The sequence below is a fragment of the Sceloporus occidentalis genome, unplaced genomic scaffold (assembly GCF_023333645.1).
Source record: "Sceloporus occidentalis isolate IW3139 unplaced genomic scaffold, rSceOcc1.0.p SCAF_118, whole genome shotgun sequence".
Lineage (NCBI taxonomy): Eukaryota > Metazoa > Chordata > Lepidosauria > Squamata > Phrynosomatidae > Sceloporus > Sceloporus occidentalis.
Window position 1 is genome coordinate 2,039,701 of NW_028317098.1, and position 22,395 is coordinate 2,062,095.

General features: G+C 38.7%; 1 protein-coding gene across 1 annotated transcript in view; it reads left to right on the top strand.

The window, feature by feature from the left end:
• The window catches only part of LOC149282353 (TATA box-binding protein-associated factor RNA polymerase I subunit B-like), a 51,886-nt gene that overhangs the window by 18,736 nt on the left and 10,755 nt on the right, over positions 1–22,395 (top strand). The window contains 2 exon segments of the mRNA XM_089498309.1: positions 2,164–2,317; positions 3,277–3,376. Coding sequence (XP_089354435.1) covers positions 2,164–2,317; positions 3,277–3,376 — 254 coding nt within the window.

The window sequence follows — 22,395 nt, forward strand, 5'->3', positions numbered from 1 at the left end:
ATTACGCCTTATGGTATGCTTGAGGTTTTTAGACATTGACTGTTCTCCAAGCTACCAGATTGAAACTATCCCAATTGGTGCAGTATGTAGACATTGTTTGGGAAGCCTATTAAATTTGTAAGTTGTTATGACATGTCTTAAATTGTATGTTATGTTACGTTTAATGCTGACTGTCTAATGTGCCCTGCATAATCTAGAACAAATAAAATGAAAAGTTGCTGCGTTAACATGAAGGCTACAAATAGAACACAGGGATTATTGTGAATCAGGCTGAATTGGGAGTTAGCAATAGAGTTTCTGTCAACGTGATCTTGAGACACAGCCTATACATGAAAAAGTCAAAACTGATGATTGAAAGGATTAACTGAGGTTCATACTTCTTGCACAGTGACTCACATGTGTGCAGTAGTCATTCAAAACAGCTCTTGTCCTTCCTTCTAAACTTTCAGAAACTAGGGGCTGTTTTCATAGCAACTATTCTTGGTCACTTTGTCTGGAGGCAGAAAAGGCAAAGTGATACTAAATGTGCTATTAATAGTTGTAACAAATTAAAGTTGGCTTTATGTTATACAAAATATGAATAGTTCATAATTAATTCTAGATTTTGAAGAAAGCATGCAAATGAAAATAGTGCTATTGGGACTTTGTAGTGGGGCTTTCATCTTAATTGCAAATCATTACATAGTAATAGTGGCGACAGCTGGTGTAATATCTGTTGTTTGAAATAATTCACATTAGGACTTGAATAAGCCTGAAATTCAGGAGCACCATTGCTTACTGACTAGCCATTTTCAACCTTTTTATGCTTGGGGAGCTCTTGAAATAATTTTCAGGGATCAGGGGACCCCTACATAAAAATTATTATATCTTCAGCTCAGATTTTTTTTATTGCCCCCCCCCCCCCCCCCCGGTCATGATTTCTCCTGGAACTCCTAGTAATGACTTCTTGCAGAACCAGGCGACCCTCGTTGAAAAACTCTGGACTAGAGTATCGGTAGAAACGAGGGAGTCCCAACTTCACATCCCCTCTTAGCCATGAAGCTGTAACTTTGAGCCAATAACTGCCTATTAGAACTCAGATAAACTGAGAGCAAGTGTAGCAACATGTATGCTTTCTTGTGCTCCTTGGAGATAGGATGGGATAAAGTTATAATAAACAGTCCCAAAATTAAATAACCAATAATGTCTTCTTTGTCCTTTTCTTGAGCATGTTGCCACCATATTTGCAAACTTAGTTGCAGCTACAAAGGTAGAAATGTAGGTATGTGGTAGAGATGCAATGTATAATGTCGCAGGAGCTGTTAGCATTATGATAGTGATGGATACTCTTTAGCTATATAAGAAAAATATCCCCGACCTGATTTGTTTGCATCATCAGATCTGTTAGTAGACCTGGAGGAATAATAGCTGCTAATTTACAGTACCTCTTTTTGCGCTATAGCCTCAGAAGAAAGAAGCAATTATTACTCCCCCCCCCCCCCTTTGTGATTCAGTGTTTATTTTCAATTAATTAAACTTTCCTGTTTCATTTTTATGTGTATCTGTATTAAGTGATCTCCTTTGCATAAAGAAAAAATAATGTATTAATTCTCCCTGGGTGGTCAATGTTTTTTAAAAAAAGATGAATCACTTTTTTAATGTAGTACAGGCTTAACTTGTATAGAAGAGTTGTACTTTTAGTAAAGCTACTTATGCACTTAGTAATTGGTTTTAATCTTTGAAGATTACGTCAGTTCCTTTGCCATCCTCCTGGCTACGCTAAGAAATGAAATCTTTTGTAGAGATTTAATCTGTTGATCTGTTCACACACACCTTTCTGAGCCAGCTCTAATTTGTGGTTTGGGAATTTTTCAGTCTGTATTTTCCATCTATCTAGATAGTGAAAACGCCTCTATTGATTTTAGTTGAGATTAATTAATAAGACCTGAAATCAAAGACCCCAGTTCCAAACATATTGAGGTTTTCATTTCATAGGATTTAAAGAGAATTCAGCCATTCTGCTGTGTTGCATGACTTAGTTCAGCTGCTTTAGTGTTTATTTCTCTCCTTGGCTTTGATAGACTGTTATCAGAATAACTGAACTACCACTTGGAGTATAACAGTTATTCCAAAGCAAGAATAGAGAGAAGAAATAGTTTTATACTTTCTAAATCCTTTCCACAGATGCATCGGCCTGGTCTGGATCAGTGGATGGTACCTCATATTTACGAAAAAGCAAAAAAGGGGAGATGAGAATGTCTATGCCAATGACCCTGGCTTTTTGCTCTTTGGCACTTCTGTGGCTGAGAGAATCAATAACATTATCAGATCTCTTGAGGTAAGCAGAAATTTAATGAATTATCTTGGTTTGAAAACTTTACTTTCAGTTTTGAATTTAATTATAGCCTTTTGTCCTTGGGGTGTTTTGTTCAAGACTTGCCACATTTTTTATATGAGTTGTGAATAAGTAGAATTACTCATTTATAATAGTAATAGGCCATAGCATTCACTTGGTGGATTAAAATCACAGATAGAAACAACAAACATTACAACACTGTAATTAAAACTCATACAATAGATTAAAAGAAAACTTGCACTACGTGAATTTGTGAGGTGTATTGTCAGTGTGAGTCAGCTCCAGTGTATTGTAGGATGTAAAATGTTTCATGTGTGATGGAATTGTTGTTTCCACAGAATTACATGTGTTCCACCTGAACATCCATGGCCTAAAACCAGAAGGTGTAATAAATTCAATGCAGGAAATTTTTATTTTCTGTGAATGGAGCCATCCTATTCACAACCAGATCATGTCAATTCTGCTTACCTGCAATATGGGATTCTTTTTTGTCCTAGCATTCATTGCCTGGGACAAGAAAATTCCTCAGTGTCAAAAAATTAGTTTATTTCTTTGGATAGGTGTTTATTTGTTTTAGGTCAGATATGTTTTTGTTTATAAAAGAGAACAGTACATAATAAGTGGCTGAAATTTGGGGACGTTGCCTACAACCTCCCAGCTTTCAATATCATACAGTACCTACACTGTAGATAGATTTCTCTCTCTCTCTGCATCACAACATGCTGTGAGGAACTAATTGTTCTGTCTTAACATGGGAAGGTTAAACTAGCAGCAAAATGATGTTGGCAGTCTCCAGTAATCTCAAAATGTCTAGTGGAATAAAAGTATTTTAACTGGTCTATGAAAGGAAATCTGGGCAGAACATATACTAAAATCTTGGAAAAGGAGCATTGTGCAGTGATATAGATCCTTTCTTTCTTTCCTTCTTTCTTTTCTCATAGGCTAGTAATGGATGGTCACATTCCTTATCTAAATGCTTATGAAGATTTCCCAGAAGAGATGAAGGTATATGGGGCTGACTTCAGGATCTTTCTTGTACAGGTGACTTTTAGTTATTCATCTTATATAAAAATGTTTATACAGTACAGTATGCTTAGGTTTATGATTAAATGAGATATCATTTACAGATTTTACTGGTAGTTACTTAGAAATCTTTCTCTGCTTATTACTTACTTTAAGAATTTAGGTTTTGTTCAGTAATTTGCATACATTTGCCAAAAACCAGAGGGCAAGGACCTGGCTATGTGGTTTTGTTCATACACAGTTCTCTACCATAATGGACCATACTGATGATCCTCATTTGCAAGACCAGTTTGGAAGAAAGCCATGAAGTCCAATATCACATCCAAAGGCAGACAGAAGGAGAATATTAGCAAGAGGATGTTTTCATTGTGGAAGAAATGAAGGTCCCACTTGTACTGGTGTAGCTTAATTTGTTTCCTATGTTGTATCTGGGTCAGCAGGGATCATCTTCTGTTTTTTGTGTTTGACTGTATTGTATTTCAATTTGTAAAGTGCATGCAATCCCAGTTTTTTTTTTTGGGGGGGGGGAACGTGAGGTGCAAATAATGTCATTATTAATAATAGTAATTATCCAGGCTTTGGTCATCCCGTCACCATGGCACTGGAAAGTAGGTGCTTCCTCCTTACTTTGCCATCCACAGGGATGTCCACATCATTGGTTGCCCCAGCTGAAAATTGTAGCTATGACCTAGATTAGGAATCATCAGTGACTTCGGCAAGGAAATCAACAACAACAGCTTGTATTTGGGGGACACTGTTTAGCAATCTCCATGGCCAGGTTCCTTTCTTCTAGCAAAGTTTACCAGGTAAACTTTGGTTGGAAAAGGCCATTAAGTGCCCATGGCCCTTATCACACGTGAAATTGGAACTCCAATCCAAAGCCATTCTGAAGGGAAGGAGAAGCAGAGTCAATTCGAATCCAAGGTAATTCACATGATTAATTATGACACGTGAAGAGCAAAATTGTGGTCATTCCTGAGGCAAAGCGGAGCGAGCGCAAAATAAATTATCACACCAGTACATAACATGCGGATTCAACGATTTGAATTGGCACCCTTGTGCATTCTCAGTGGGGCTCTGAACACATTGAGAACTTTTATGCTTCTGGGGTGAAGAAGGGGGCCACTTCCTGTTTCATGTTTCACGTGAATGCTAGCATCACATGAATTTCCTGTTTCACATGAATACTAGCCTCACGTGAATCGTTCCTGTCATCCCTCCCAGCCACATCTGATTGCAGCCTCCATTCTTTCCATCCCTATTAATAGTAATAACAAAATTATTTCCTGCCTCGCCTCAAGGCTTGAGGTAGGGTACCCATAGGAAAACAAGGCACTGCAAAATAAATTTATTATTATTATTATTATTATTATTATTATTATTATTTTGCACTGCCTTGTTCTCTTTTGGGTACCCTGCCTCTAGCCTCACATGAATCATTCCTGTCATCCCTCCCAGCCACATCCGAATGCAGCCTCCGTTCTTGCCATCCCTCCTGGACACATCTGAATGCAGCCTCCGTTCTTGAAGGAGTACCGGAAGTAAATGGAGCAAAATTGCAGCACCGCATCATGGAAAATGTAGCACCTTGGAGGTTGTGGAGGGGGGGGGGCTGTACCAGGACCAAAGCAAAGTTGCATTCCACACCAACACCAATTTGAATTGGATTTGAATTGACCTTGGAGAAAGATTTGTGAATTCGCTAGTTCACCGAATTAATCTACATCAGGAATGCCTTTGGACTGATTTAGGATCGGGCTTGGAATGACTCCCTATAGAAAGCAATCACATGTGATAATCTATGATATAATAACGTGAATTTGCATGGTTGGGCCTGGAGTGGCTTCAGATTGGAGTTGCAAAACTGTTGTGTGATAAGGGCCAATGTGTTGTAATAATATCCATGACCAAACATCAGTAGTATAAACCCCCCACTCCTCAACCTGATGAAATGCATTTTACAGGCAACGGTGTTCAGCTCTCCAGCATCACCACTGCACCAGCTGCTTATTAGGCCCATAAAGACACTTGAAGAAGCAATGGAGAGGAAAAAGACTACAATCCCATAAACTCTACTGCCATTACTCTTGTCACAGTAGCAATTTCCACACTTTTAGCGCGCTTGCACTAAACACTTGCACTAGTGCACTTGCAGAAACAGAGACAGCAGCCCTGAAGTGGGACGTCTCTCTTGCTAGTGTTGTTGTTCTTGTTTTTTTTTTAAACTAAAAGTGTGTTGCAACTCAGTGATGAGATGATCAAAATCTTTGGTGTCATTGTTGGTGTAAAGACAATTTCCAAAGAAAGAATTACATTATGCAGACTGCACTGGATTATGGGCAATGACCTTGTAGAGCAGGGGTAGGCAACCTTTTTGAGCCGGGGGCCGGGTTGCTGTCCCTCAGACAACTGAGGGGCCAAAGCCAAAAAATAAATAATTAAATAATTAAAAATAAATAAATAGATAAATAAACCGGGACAAATGTAGGACAAATATTTCAAATGGAGGACACTTTTTTAAAAATATGGAGGACACGCTAAAATTTGCTGATTTTTAAAAAAATGTTAATATAAATGCATGTTTCGGAGGCTTCTATAGACAATTGCCCGCCTTGCCCGCCGCTTGCTCCTCTTGCCTGCCGCTTGCCCCCCCTTGCCCGCCTCCTCCTGATAGGCCAAATGCTCTGGCGGCAATCGGCGGCAGGACCGGGCTGGGGCTGGTCCCAAGGCCTTGCCGGGCCGCATCCGGCCCACGGGCCGCAGGTTGCCTACCCCTGTTGTAGAGATTCTGTATGTCTTAGATGTCTACTTGTAAGACCGATTAGATTAATAGGTACAAGAGATAGGTCTTCTCAGTGGTGGCCTGATTCTGGATCTTTCTCCCATGTGAGAGGTGCATGATCTCATTGAAACATGATATCCAGAAGGCTTGGGAAATTTGTCTGCGGTCAACTTGTGTGTATTGCTTCTGATTTGAAATTGTGTTAGGCTTATGCTGGTATGCTGCTGGCCTATGAATGATTCTAGCTGCTGCTTTAAATGTTTGTTTTATTGAAAAATGATATTGCATTTTATTGTAGTGTGAAGGCATTGTGCTAAAAAGTGTCCTGGAAATATTTAAACTAGAGATGACTGAGTTGTGGCTAGTGGGCCACTTACAGCCTTCATGCACAGGCCAGTGGGAGCCCCTTCCAATTCATTTTTTTAGTGAATAAATAAAAGAACCAACTGTAATTGGCATGGATGAAGAGCAGGTCCTGGAACTTTGAGGACAGGGAGAAATATCAAAAGATGACGGCAACCTGTTGGTCACTACCAAGCAAGGTTTTTTTAGTTACAAAGGTCCAAAACACACTGCAGAAATAATCCAGTTTGAGAGTGCCTTAATTGACCTGGCTCAGTGCTAGAGAATCCAAGGAACTGTAGTTTATTGTGGCACCAGAGCTCTCTGACAGAGAAGGATAAACGTCTCACAAAACTACAGTTCCCAGAATTCCCTAGCATTGAGCTAGGGCAGTTAAAGTGGGCTCAAACTATATTATTTCTGCAATGTGTTTTGGATCAAAGAAAATCTTTCATTAGTTCTTTAAAATGTATTTTACAATAATATTATTGCTTATCCATCAAATAAGTACCATTTTAAAAAAACGCCACTGAAATGTTATATGAATAATCCCACAAATGATATATTTAGAGATAAGATAACAATGGAATGGACCAAATGATTTTTAAAAATTGTAACTTCTCCCCCACCGCTCCCTGCAAACCAACCCAGTGTAAAGTTCTTGAAATTCAAAATTAACCATTTCCCCTTTCACCTTGCAGGAGCGATGTTTCCACAGCCAAGGTGATTTGTGCCTTGGGAACCATGCTCTGTCTTGTAGTGCTAGCACTCAGAGCTGAAGGTACTGCCAAATGGCACACTGGTGATGACATTGTTCTTCTTTTAAGCAAGCTGTTCTCTTTGAGGGGAAAAAAACACACAGAGTAACAATTATGACCTCTGTGTATGCAATAATAAATTAGTAACTAGGCATTCTATATAGATGGGTGGAGTGATGTTGAAGTTGCTCCAAGTTAGTAACATTTATTCCGTGTTCATATAATTAAGCTCATGTGCCCCTTGAGAGAATCATCCTCCCTCCCTTCATTTTGTCATTGCCCACTAGTTCTCAGATATTAGTGAGAGACATTAAGTTTGCTATCGTCACTTCTAGCGCTGACAGCTTTTCCCACATACTAAAGAAAGTAAGTACCGTTATGGTCTCATGCATAAGTCGAGAGCAGCCTTTGGGGCCAAAAGTATGGATTTTAATATGACCCATGGATAAGTCGAGGGTACAACATAGGGGCATCTAACAAAGGATATAACAGATGAAGCAAAGGAAAGCATTACCAGCAGGCATCACTGTTTGTGCTCAAACTAAAGGCTGGATGACAGAACAGAGGTGTGTCAGTGCTTTCAGGACAGATTATGCTCTTGTCTTTCACCAAGGGATGGTTCCCCCGTTTTGTTTTGTTTTTAGAGTCAAAGTACAGTCCTTATATTGATTCACTGATAAGTTGACTCATCAGGTTTTTTGGGTCAATTTTTTAACTAAAATTTCTAGATTTATACATGGGTATATACAGTAACCGAGTCATACAATCCCATTACATCCCCAAATCCATTGCCTGTTAAAGGGATTCTGCCAACAATACCTGCAGTAGGTTTTCCATTATCTTCTGTCTCTTTGAAGATCTTAACCCCACCTCTAAGCATGTTTTAGAATAGATCCTTTGCTGCTGTCACAGCTAGCATTTTAAAATTATAGTACACTGGAAGATGTGATAGTACCATGGGAGGACCTGCCCACCAAAGCTTCTGATTCCATGTCTTTTGGCAATAATTGAGAATAAACCCACATTTGTGATAGCAAGAAGTGTTGTTAAGCATGTAACTGGGAATTAGTACCTTCATAATCCTGATTAACTTTTTTTTTCAGTTCACTTTTGGAACATAATTTCTGGCAGTTGTACATAAGTTCTGCAAGCCTCCATATATTTATAGAGTGGGAAGATGCTTCAAGCAATCTATAACTGTTGTTCAAATTAGGAAACCAAACCAAATCTTAGGGATAACTATCTGTGGTTCATTAGCTTTGTATATCATTATATTGTAATGGGAAGGAGTTCAAATTTTAGTAGATTGGTTTGACATATTCTGTGTGTTATGCTGTGTGCCTTGCAATTGTTTCTGACTAATGGTAACCCTAAGGTAAACCGATCATGGAGTTTTCTTGGCATGATTTGTTTAGAGAAGGTTTGCTATTGCCTTCTCCTGAGGCTGAGAGCATGTGACTTGTCCATTGTGACCCAGTGGGTTTCATGGCTGAGCTGGGAATCGAACCTTGGTCTCCAGAGTCATAGTCTACCACTCAAGCCACTACGCCATGTTGCCTCCAACATATGTGTGTGTTGATCAGACATATTCTAAGCAGCTCTAAATTTTGATTAACACATTTTGGCTTCTGTTTATTTTATATTTACTAACCCAAACAGCATTTAAAGCTATTTCCACTTTTGATAATATAAAAGGTATATCATTCAGTTTTTCCAACCTTGTGTCCTCCAACTGAGAATTGAAATAGCCTGAAAATATTAATTATATTACAAATCAACTAAACACTTGGTATTCATTAATCTCAGTATTTCGCATGCATATCATGTCTTGAAAATAATTTCCACCATCCATGTTTGCACTTTAAGCTGCTTCAGCTGCAGGCTGGAAGCTGTAGAGTAAAAATTTAAAAGCATTTGATAGTATTTCCTTAAATGTTCTTGAATTGCTCCTGTTTGGAAATAGAATAGTTGGGACAGCTTAATAATTAGCTGTCATTTCTTCAAGGTGCCTCACCCTTTCATTTCTGATGATAAACCCTTCCTTGGTGGCGTTCAGTTTTGGCTATCTCACTGAAGAAAAGAAAAATCTTCTCACTAGATGGGCTGGGAAGGATCTACAAGATCAGAAGACCATTCTGTAACTCCTGTACATTAGGCTGGGGTTTTTTAGTCCTCCAGATTTTGTTTAAAAATCTATAGAGGTATATCTACAATTTAGACATTCTACAGTATTGTCACCAACATAAATGTAAAGATGCCAGCCACAGATGCTGGCGAAACGTCAGGAAGAAACTCTTCTAAAACATGGCCACATAGCCCGAAAAATCCACACAAAAAAATAAATGTAAAGAGTTTTTCCAAATTTCAGCCACTTCTATATACAGTAGGAGATGTTCCCCATAAAGAGCAACAAAATATCTAGGCAAAAATGTCCTAGCAAGTCTATTGGCTTTTGCCATTGTCTTGTTCCAGGAAAAGAAAGGGGGACAAAAATGCCTCATGCCATTTTACAATCAACTATGAAGAGAGGAAGCAGAAATGCTGTGCTCTGGTTGTCAATGAGTTTGTTCCATTTAGGACAAATTGAAATTCCTTCAATTGGAGGGACCATTGGAACTTAATGAGATCTGTAAATTCCATCTACATTAGAATGATATATTTTAAGACACAGTACATACATTGTTGTTGTGTGCCTCCAAGTCATTTTTGACTTATGGCAACCCTAAGTCTGTACAATATAATGAACAGATCGTGTCAAGAAAATCCCATGATAGATTTGCCTTAGGGTTGCCATAAGTTGGAAATGACTTGAAGGCACAACAACAACAGTGAACAGATCTTGCCAAGAAAACCCTGTGATAGGTTTCCCTTACGGTCGCCGTAAGTTGGAAATGATTTGAAGGCTCACAGCAATAATGAACTACATCAAATTTCATGTTGAAATCCATGTTGGTTTTAAATTTAATCTATGTTGAATTTGAATAAACTTTAAAAATGGACACTAGCAAAACACACTGGATTCATCTGTGGGTATACTGGGGTGGTTGTACCTCACATCCTATTGTTGTGCTTTCCCATCCTTTCTCTTGCAACCAGTTGCCCTCAAAAGTTGGTGACTGTGTTGACCTTAGAAGCTTCTCCCCTCGGTCCCTAATTGTGCTGCTTGTGGTCCTCCCTTTCAGTCCACTTTCCATTACTTGTTCCTGCATGCATTGGTTGGACTGGATAGCCCTCGAGGTCTCTTCCAACGATTCTATGATTCTAAGTCACACACACTCTGGTTCAGGGGAAGGCAAGGGCAAACCTCCTCTGAACAAATCTTGCCAAGAAAACCCAATGATCTTAGGGTCACCATAAGTTGGAAACAACTTGAAGGCACACACCACACACACATACACCTAGTAGCCCAGGTTGGCTTCTCAGAATATAGTATCATCTCCCTCTTCATGGCTGGGCCACTGCTCTGTAGTTCACTGCTCAGTTTTGCCTCCTGCATTTCTTGGTATCATTCAAGTCAAGCCATATTTTGTATTCCTGATATAAGAGACACCCTCTCCCAATAAGTTTCTTTCCTTCCCTCCTCAAAATCAGAATAAATCCAGCAAGTCTAAGAATCAGTTTTGTAAAAGCTGATTATCTGTGTCATGATTACTTTCCGGTTTATACAGTACTCATGTCACAACCTAGTTGCACATCACTTATTATCTTGTAGTTGGGCAGCGAATTGCGTGAACACCGTGTATGATATACAACCAAGCAGTCTATTTTAGATTCAGTTTTTTAAAAATATCTAATGTTTTCTCAGTAATATACTGCTTCTTATTTGCATTTGTCCCAAATTGTAATACAACTAAAAGATATATGAGTTTTGACCAGTCCTATTTACCTGTCATTTCTATATGAAGTATGTAAGGCAGAGAACTTGAGTCCCTTTGCTGCCTCAAATAGCAACCTCCTTGTCTGTCTGGTTAGCATTTGGGGGCTTGAACCTCTTCTGTTCATTCACATTTTTAAAAATATCTACCAGGGATAATGAAATTAGCAGGTGGATCTGTAGCATCTTGGTTTTCTCTCTTTGGAAACCACTTCAGAAATAACAATAAGCATGGGTGAGGCTCTTTAAAAAGAACTGAGGAGGAAGTTCATTTCTGACATTTATTGTAATCAGGTCTATCACAGGAGTTTGCTGTTGTGTAACAGAAACTCTGGCTTGCCCTTACCTGTTGAAGCATTGCTTAACAGAGAAGGAAAATGGGCTTACTGAAATGTTGGTCAAATTCAAACTAAATATGTCTTTTAAAAAATATTTTGTGTGGGAAATGAGTGAGAGAAAAATGCTGGGTTAGGGTGTCAAAACAGTTGTGGCTCCATATGCTCTGTGAATGCATATTTCTAGTATGATAATGTTGTTTGTCCTGAATTCTCTCATATGCTATGACTGCTCTGTTCTGCCAAGGAATCAAATTTATGCTAAAATATTTAATCCTGGTAGAACAGAATTCGTTATGTCATTGTGTGGAAAACGTAGAACTGCTTTTTTAAATAGATAATGTATAACAGTTTTTGCGTACAGGATGGATTTTGTAAATTACAATGGGCTGTTGGTATCCACTGGGGTTTGGTTCCAGGACCCCTCACGGATACCAAAATCTGTGGATGCTCAAGACCCATTATGTACATATACATGTAGTAAAATGTTGTCCCTTATATAAAATGGCAAAATTAAGGTTTGCGTTTTGGAATTTTTAAAAATATATATTTTCAAGCTGTGGATGATTGAATTCATGGATATGGAGGGCAGACTGGGTATATGAATATTTAGAGAGAGAGAGGAGAATATGATCACACATAACATGTGTGAATTGAACTTGATGGCCTGTTGGTGTCTTCCAGCTCTTGTTATTCATGAGAATGCTAATCAAGGTGTGTCATCTATTCCAAGCTAAAATAAAGGTGGATAAAGAGTGGAGAGGCCAGCTCTCAACCACTAAGTCCTACTGTCCAGCATCATTGAGCTGCTGCCCCAGAACCAACCTTTCAAAATATAATTTTCTTTTTCTTAAACTAAACTTAGGCCTGTATGGCCGATATTTTGTTTCTTCAAATATTTTGATTTTATTGATACTGCCCATCTTGATTATTTCTGGTATTGTGGGAATCTTGGGATTTTTCTTGTTAGTATCTTGTTGGCTGTTAAATTATTTATGAATTGTTTATTCCTTGGAACAAGTCAGGCTATTAAGCAGCCTTTTGAGTTAAGGCTGTAGGCGTTTCACCCACATATTTGTTCTTTTTGGCCATTTGTTATCCTTTAGTAATCCAAGGCACACCCTCTCTTGTTACATCACTAAGAACGTGTGCTTCACAGGTATTAGGATTAGAAGTTATGTGTCCACCCTTTGCATTATTGCTCTGTATTTCCTAAATGAGCTTTGCCTTCTCTGTACCTCTTGCTGTTTTAAAGAAAGTTAACAAAGCTGGGGGTGGTGGTGGTAATTTTTTTTCACCATTGAGATGAATGTGGTACAAATTCTTATTTTTTAAGATAGTGATAAAAGTTACTAGTGACTTAAAATGTGGTAGTGACGATTTTCTATGCATTGTGACTTCCTCTTGCCCTTTTCATTTCTGCATATATATAGTGTATGCATTATACAGTGGTCCCTCCACATTTGCTGGGGTTAGAGGTGAAGGACCTCTGTGAATGTGGAAAAAGCACAATTTAAAATAACCACTACTTTTACCTGAGAGGACGCCTCGATAGGAATCTCCAGGTCCTCTAGTACAACTCTATGGTCAACATCTGTCAGAAGTTGATCATAGAATCATGCTGGAGGACCTACAAGGCTTTCTCTGCGTTTTCTCTAGGAACATCTAGGTTCTCTAGCACAACTCTATGGTCAACCTATGCCAGAGTTGCACTGGAGGACCTAGAGATTCCTAGAGTGAACATATTAATTAAAACTGCAAATAATCAAATCCGCAGAAATCAAAACCACAAATATGGAGGGACAATTGTATTCCATATATGCTTCAGAGGGGATCTCTGAGCCTCTGGAACAGATTCATAGGGCATGCAGTGCAGGGGTTAGAGTCTGCTTGTATTACCCAGATTCACATGTGTACTAGTAGTTTACTAGTACAGTCGGCCCTTCTTATACACGGATTTCTTATACACTGATTCAAGCATCTACGGTTTGAAAATGTTGAAAATGTTCCCCCCAAAAAGTATAAATTTCAAATATCAAACCTTGATTTTCCATTTTTTATAAGAGACACCATTTTGCTATGTCATTATATTTAAAGAGACCTGAGCATCCACGGATTTTGTTATCCACGGGGGGATCTTGAAACCAAACTCCAGAGTATAACAAGGGTTCACTGTAGTTTCTGTTCATGGACAGATGGACAGCACTGGATGCAACTTTTCAGAACAGCACAGGTTCTCTAGTCTCCTCTTGGAGGGAAAGATGTTCAATGTTAATTAGGATATGATGATACAGGTTGAGTCTCCCCTATCTGAAATGCTTACAACCAGAGGTATTTGGGATTTCAGGGGTTTTTTTTAAAATGGAATATCTGTATTTGCATATATGTATATAATGAGATGAGAGCCAGTGTGGCATAGTGGTTTCAGCATTGGACTATGACTCTGGAGACTGGGGTTCAGTTCCCCACTTGGCCATGGAAACCCCCTGGGTAAGTCACACTCAGCCCCAGAAAACACTGTGATAGGTTCATGTTAGGGTCACCATAGGTTGGACACAACAACAAAAATAATGAGATCCCTTGCAGATGGGACCCAAGTCTAAACACAAAATTTATTTTTGTTTTGTATGGACTTTACACACATAGTCTGAAAGTAATTTTATACAATATTTTATATACTTTTATGCATGAAACCAAGTTTGTGTACACTGAACCACCAGAAAGCAAAGGTGTCACTATCTCCTGAAAAAAGTTTTGATTTTTGGAATTGTTTGGATTTCAGAATTCTGTACATTATTATTATTTTTGGCATGTTGCTTTTATCTTTGTGCAGGGGTATTACAGAGAAAATGGAGCCCTAAAGTATATAATATTGATGATATTTCTAATATCATTCCTTTTTTTGTGAACATTTTATTAGGAATATAAAACAAGATTAAAAACAAAACAAATGCAAGCCTTGTAAAACCAGTGAATAATATTCTACTGCACAAAATTATATTGAAGATGTGCCCTACTTCTGTTTCTTTTTTTCTTAGTGGGTTGTAGGTGGTATGGTAGAGCTATCGTTGTTTGGGTGTGCACCCTCATTTATCTTCTGTCATTGTCATTGCTGGTCAACCAAGTTTTTGAAGCACTACAAAAATCTGTTTTTGTCAGACCTGTTTGACTAGAGTCAATAGAAGGACAGGAGGAAAAAAAGTGAACACATACCAAAGGAAACAGTGTCTGTAGCATTTTCCCCCTGGAGAGGTGAAGATGTGTGTACACTCTGTTTATCTGTCTTGCTTATTTCATGGACAAAGTGTAAGGCAATGAAAAGTAAGATATATGCCTTTTTGTTTGGAACTCACATTTCTGCACTATGTTACATCTTCTTATTCCCAGAATGGACTTATGCACCAAATATAAACATTTCCAGAAAGGGGCTATAACATTCAGTAAAGGATAGCCTTGTCAGTATCATCCATGCTCTAGTAATACCCAGGTTAACTTATTGCAATGTGTTGTATATGAAATCTCTTTGAAAAACTACTTGGAAACTTCTGTTGGTCCAAATACTGCTGTTATATTGTTAACTGAAACCCGCTGAATGAATGGATCTTGCCAGTTTTAAAGTAACTTCACTGGGTGCCATTCGCTTTCTAAGCACGATTCAAAAATCCTTCTCCTCTCTAAGGTCCTTGATGGAGACTAGATTTCTGGGTCACAGTTCTCCATATGAACCAGTCGCTAAGAAGATTGTCTGAGACTGTTCTTCAGTACACCAGCCATCATAGATCAGATGATTTGTAAGACAGGGAAATGCATTGGATGCTAAACTCAAGTATTATACTTAATTAACCAGGGTTTTAAAATGCCTACATGTGGATACCAATGCCTTGCTGCTTTTAAACAGGAGCTTGGCCACTTGGGGTTGTGACCCAAAAACTAAAATTTCCAAGCTTTACCTTTCATTATTTTATACTTGCACTTTTTGTAAGATGTTCGTAGATTGTATTTTTGCATTAAAAACATTCTTAACCTTTTAAGCTGCCTTTGGAAGCTTTTAAACTGAAAGTCAAGGTACAAATCTTTCACCTGCTATTATAACCATGATTCCCTCCCTTCTTTAAAAATCTCATTAAGGTAGAAATTGATAGAGACAACTTTTCATAAGAACTTAGAATGTTAAAAGAAGATACCTTGTTACAAAGAAGTCATATGCTTGAATGGGAAACACAGCTTTTTTGAAAAGTTAAGGGAGTATTAAAAATTAGTCCCTTTCCCTGGGCAAATAGCTTTTAAAGGTCCGATGATTTGGCTACCTTATGGCACAAAGGCATAGAAAGCAGGTACAGTAATACTTTTTTTTCCTGGAGCCACTGTGTATTTCCTATTTGTTTTATTCAGCTTCTTTTGGAAGGGCATTCCAGAGGATGGGAGCAGCCACTGAGAAGGCTCTCTCTCTCTCTCTCATGTCCTTACCAGTCGAGCCTGCAATGGGGGTGGGACTGAGAGAAAGCCTTCTCCTGAGGATCTTAGGGCTCTGGCAGGTTCATATGGGGAAATACAGTCTCTCAAATAGTCTGGACCTAAGCTGTGTAGGGCTTTATAGGTCATGACCAGCACTTTGAATTGTGCCCAGAAATGTACCGGTAGCCAGTAAAGCTGTTTCAGCAAGGGCGTTATATGATCCCTATAAGTGGCCCCAGTCAGCATTCTCGCTGCGATGTTTTGCACCCACTGAAGTTTCCAAACAGTTTCCAAAGGGAAATGCACTCCTGGCCGCTTCTGAAACTTGGGCACATCCAGGCTGACAGTTGAGTATAGGAGAACACCTAAGCTGTGAGCCTGAGATTTCAGGGGGAGTGTAACCCCATCCAGCACAGGCAGAGTCCCTGTTCCCTGATCTACCTATGACTGACCAGGAGCACCTTTGTCTTTTCTGGATTAAGCTTCAATTTGTTTACCCTCATCCAGTCCATTACTGACAGCAGACACTGGTTCAGTACAGAGACAGCTTCCTTGGAATCAGATGAAAAGGAGAGATAGAGTTAGGCATCATCTGCATACTGATGACACTGCACCTCAAAACTCTGGATGACCTCTCCCAGTGGCCAAGGAGTCCCAAAAGAGTCCCCCAATACCACTTTCTGAGTTCAGATCTCCAAGAAAGACCAGAACCATTGCATAATAGTGCCCCTAAGTCCCATCCCAGAGAGGCGGCCCAGAAGGATACCATGGTCAATGGTATCGAAAGCTGCCGAGAGATCCAGGAGGCTGCTCTGGCCCTAGTCGGGCCTTCGGGGCCGTCAGCTTTAGCTCAATATCACCAGGTAAAAACATTTAAAACAATCGAAAGATGACAATCAAACTATTCTAAGAACTTTTTAAAACAGTCTAAAATTAGTCTGTAATAATAATTAGGCATTAATCCAAATGGACCTTCCATTAATTGTGGCGAGTAGTGAAATTCATCACTAAGAATGGGGAGGAATCTTTAGCACTAGTAATGATGGTGATGGTCATTTTTTTTTAAAAAAAAATATTGTTTTGCTACTCCAATCTGTTATTGTACACATTAGTGGAAAAAGCAGCACACCTCTCTTGGTAGCCTGACTGCCATTTCCTCTCATGATAAAAGTCCCATCATTTTGAGGAATTGCAGGGATAACAGCAATTGCCAGTGTTTGCTACTGTATATTTGTGGTGGACAACATCCCCTCCCATGTCCTGGAATGGTACTACATCTAGGGATGTGTGGGGAAAGGAAATTATGACAAAGGCTGCCCAAATTGTTGTTGTTACGGTACATTCATTGGGGTCCTGTGTCCCAGTCCCAGCAAATGTGGAGGGAAGAGTGTTTATCTTATCGAAAGGGCCTGTGTATGGTGTAATTCAAGTTTGTTTTTGCATAGGTTGCATCCTACTTCATAATCAACACCTGGGCAAAAATGGGATATATATGATAGTAGTAGGCCAAATTAACAAGAGGAAATTAAGAAAGGAATTTTTATTTGATTTGTACTTTTACACGTGGCATATTGAGCAACAATGTCATTTGCTTCATGTACCAATTTTGCCGTTAATTCTGCATGTGGCAAAGCAGCATTGTCAGTTCTCTTACATAACTGGCAACTGGCTACACTGATATTGTGTCACAAACATCCATTTATTTGGTGTGTATTGTAGTGTATGATATTCATACATTTAAAAATGGCTTTTTGTTTGAAATTAGATGTGTTGGTTCAGGTGGTTGTGAGTTCTGTTATGTTTCTCATGCTTGAATTGTGTGTGTATGTGTGTATTTAATGCCCTGAAATTTGACATCTTTGTAGCCTGTACATGGCTACAAAAACCTTAAAATGGGACACTGGTGCATTACTCCCTTAAAATAGATGATTCCAGAATAGTTAAGTTGTTCCTGTACTAATTACAATGCTGAAATTTGCTTTGATCATTTGTCAAGTTGGATATATTTCATAAATCTGCTCGTTGAAGTGGAAAATGGTAAACTCAGTGTTCCTCAGCTTCCACCAAACCTTTATGGTTGCTTTATAAATAGTGTTGCCAACAAGCCTCAAAGATATTCCCCGGAATGTTTTACCAAAACCCCAAATCCCTGGAATTCCCCAATATTTATTATTATTATTATTCAGTCAGAATCCCGGGAAAGAAATTAATTCAATTCCCAGTATTCATAAAACTGAAAATTGGTACAAATGTAGCCCAAACTTACTAGACAAGTAAAAAAAATTGGACATCTGTGACTCTTACAGTTAAAAGTTGGGGGATGAAAGGTACTGAGACAGATACTATATAAATAAGAAACAGAATATAATTTCTGTACTGTGTGACTTTGAGCTTGCTAGACTGAGGATCTTCAAAAGTTTTACTTCTGTGCACGGGGCTACAGACCAAATGTGCGTTTGTTGATCTCTGAATCTGAAATCAGTGCTGCAAGACAAGTTCCTTGTATTAGTGTTTTTCTGTACCTGGAAGATTCAGCAGTCAACATTGTGTATACTATTTGTGTTTTTAGATTATTTTAACTGTTTTTAATGTTTATTGTAATATTTTTTTTATCTGTGAGCCAACTTGGGTCCCTCCTGGGAGAAAGGTGGCATACAAATGAATCAGTCAATAAATAAAGATCTTCTAAAAGAAGACAGTGGCCAACATTTCAGTGAGCCAATGCAACATAGTGGTTTGAGTGTTGGACTACAACTCTGGCAACCAGGGTTCAATTCCTCGCTCGGCCATGAAAACCTACTAGGTGACTTTGGGCAAGTCATATGTTCTCAGACATAGGGGAAGGCAATGGCAAGCCTCCTCAGAAAAAAACATGCCTAGAAAACCCCAGGATAGTTTTGCCTTTAGGATCACCATAAGTCAGAAATGACTTGAAGGCGTACAACAACAATAAAAGCCAACATTTCAACATCAGGAAACTCTGTTGCTGTTTCACATGCTTGAAGTAAGCTACATCTAGCATTTGTTGTGGTGCAGTGCAGACATAAACACAGAAAATTGAGGCCCATATAGTCCAAACAAGACTTGAAAAATCTAGAAAATCAGAGCTTCTGTTCTGAAGCTCTTGTTGGGGGAAAGGAAACCGGAGACATCACTGATCTTGCAGAAGCAATTTAAAGGAAGTAGAACAACTCCCCCCCTTTTTGCTGTAATTCCATCATAAGCTCAGATGTTATAAATATGCCATGTTATAAAGAGAATGAAGTCTTTCTCCCAAAACAGGGACTCAAGATGGGTAACAGTCCCCAACCTCTGAGCTGTACAGAATGGATCTTTCGTTTCTTACCTGAGCAAAGATTGAGAGGTCTGCCTTTTTCTACTTTGTATATGTGGTGAACATTAAAGGATGATTTGACCTGTTTGAGCCTGATTTCTCTATTGTTTTAAAACATCAGTGGTATCTAGAAACATTCTCTCTGCTTTAAAAAGGGCTTGAGACAGTGAAAACACTGGTATTCAAAAACTTGCTTTGTTGTAGCAAAGTTCCATGTTTAGCACAATCAAATCAGTGGCTTCTACATAAATATGCAGTCTCCTCCTCCATTTTTCATCCTGTTGTTTTTACTCAGGTGGTATAACAGGTGGCTCTCTCCTTCCTACAGGACAAGAAAGTGCTTTTGCTACTGTTCAGCTTTTTAAATGTTTCTTTTATCTACTGTCTTACTTACACTGGGAACAGAAAAATTAAGCATGACCTTTAACTTCAGTAAAGGCTGCTGAACCTTGAGTTGCTTAGTTGAAATCTCTTCATTCTTCCCTCCTGTCCTGCATCACTTGTAAAGGTTGGCTGATGTTTGCTAAACTATATGTCACAAGTACCTCAATGCTACTATGGATTTGCCAAAAGAATTAGCGTAACCTTTGGTAGAATAACCATGCTCCTCCCAAGTTCCTGTACATTCCAGTTCTGTTTAAATTATATGTTTGACTATATATGTTTGTGTGTGTGTGTGTGCGTGCGTACAGACGCACTCAGTCTCAGGAAAAAAACACCCTGATAGGTTTGCTTTAGAGTTGCCATGTTGGAAATGACTTGGAAGGCACACAACAAGACTTGTTTTTAGTAGGGCTTTTTTTAAAAATGTCTGTGTCCAGAGAGAATTATCTAGCAGTTCAATGTTATTTCAGTTGTGTTATCTCCAAGCCACTATCTTAAAATGAAAACTCCTGACACATTTCATGGATTAATAGCTATTTCTTGAAAGCAGGGAGTGGATGGTCCTCTAGATGTCAGAAGGTGATTCCCATCATTACTTGCCAGTATAGTCAAATGGTGCAGGATGATGGGAGTTCAAGTACAATATTTGGAAGACCATGCATCCTCTATTACTAGACTTAAGAAAGTGTTCATTTAGGAATGTTGTGTATGGGATTATGATTTTCTCACATTACCACTAATCTAGATTTGACTAGGATAGAAGCAATGGTGGGCTGTGCAGTTTTAAGACATGATGAGTGGGAAGAAAGGATGTGCCTCTTTGTGGTTGTCACAGGGCCAAGACCAGTAACACTTGTTTCACACTTCGCATGGTTCTACCATGCAGTGAAAGAAGTACAGCACTTTAGGGGGGAAAGGGGGGGAGTTCTTGAGTTGCATTCTGTTTCACCAGTGATCCTCAAGTTAGGAAGTCACACTGTGTAGTCACACTGAACTTGGCAGGGTGCTTAAATTATTCAGGCTTCAAGTTTAATTTAAAAGTTGCTTAAGGAGAACCCTACTCTAGGATGTGCATTCTCCAACTGACGGTGAACATGGCTCACCTCATGCACTATGCTATCACTAACAAAAGCAGTCTCCCTGTAGAAAATGTCATTCCTCATGTAGGTGGGTCATTTATAATACTATTTTATGATTTATCTAACTTTCCCTGGCTGACTTGTTTAGAGAACGGGCTCCAGGCAAGAAGGTTCTCCAACTTCCCTAGGCAAGTTGTTCCACTGTCTAATGGCATCATAAACAAGTTTTATTTATTATTATTTTTTTAGAAAAAGTGTCTTGTATAAATTTGCTTTGAGGCCACCAGTAGTCCTTATGTGTTTCATGTCTAGTCTTATAATGTTCATTTTTGTTTAAAGTTGGATATATCTTTGTCCTTCAGAATCAAACTTTGCTAATCTATTTAATTCGTAAGCTAGGGTCTAAACAGACAGGCCAACATAAAGCTGCTTCGGGTCACTTTGGAGGTATGCTGTTTAAATGATGCATGTGTTCTAAGAAGCTGGAAGCCACGCCAAAGCCATGCTCTAGTCCCAAAGACTGGAGCCCTGCTTTGGCACAGCTTCTGGCCTCTTAAGATGCATGTGTCATTTAAGCAGCATACCTCCAAAGTGACCCGAAGCAGCTTTATTTTGGCCTGTCTGTTCGAGCTCATAATTAAGCACTATGTCATGTGTTATTTGAAAGAGGTATCCTGAAAGAGGCATATGTAGTGAACATTAATGTTTCCTATTAAAATATTCAGGAGGTATGCCTAGGCTCAGTAGTTATGAAATATCAAGTGAAGTGTGTTGCTTCCAGCTTGTAGCTCTCGTTGTTGTTGATTCATGCATGATTCATGTCTGAAGACCGATGTAAACCCTGATGTGTGACAGTCCTGTAATGCATGAATTTCTTGTTTTTCAAGAAAAGTCCTTCAGGCAGAAAGGTTACTTTAAAAAAAAGCTCTTCTAAATGTCTTGAAGTGTAAAGTAGCTTGTAAACATTTACATGCATGAGTAAAGCATTCTGCTGGAATTGTACTCCAGCTTTGCACTGATGGTTTCTAAGACCTTGAGCATTTGTTTGTTTGTTTAATAGAAATGATCAAAAACAGAGTTTTAAAATGAATGTATTGTTTCAAGAAAATTAAATGAATTTTAAAAAGAAAGTAATTTTTACTGCACCACGAATAGCATTGTGTTGTTTTCTTATATCCCTGATTATTTTCTCTTTCTTTTGCTTAGTTCAGTAATGCCTGTATTCACAATAATTTGTAATGACAGAATTGTATAAGGGACAAGATTATCCCAGTAAATGTTTTTGCAAATACAACAGATAGGTGTCTATGTGTAGGCTTAAACTGATGTTTTAAGTGACGATATAGTTACTTTTGGACATAAGCATTATCTGCTCACCTTTTTACCTTTGTGCTACACACTACACCTCTAAACATAGTAGGGAAAATGAAGAAAAGGGTTGGTAGCTGACCATAAAGAATTACTTGCTAGTAATCCAGTCCAACATTTGTAAATACCGTACTCATGTGTTCAGCTCTTCTCCTTCAATCTTGCCAGTGAGCCTCTAAATTTGTGAGGCTATATATCAGAAAAACAGGATACAAATATATTGAATAAATAAATGTTGACAAGAGTATCTGACACAGTGAGACACATGAAATCTTCTGTATGTCTTATTGTTGTGACTTATAGGTCAACGTTTTCCCTATGAAGCA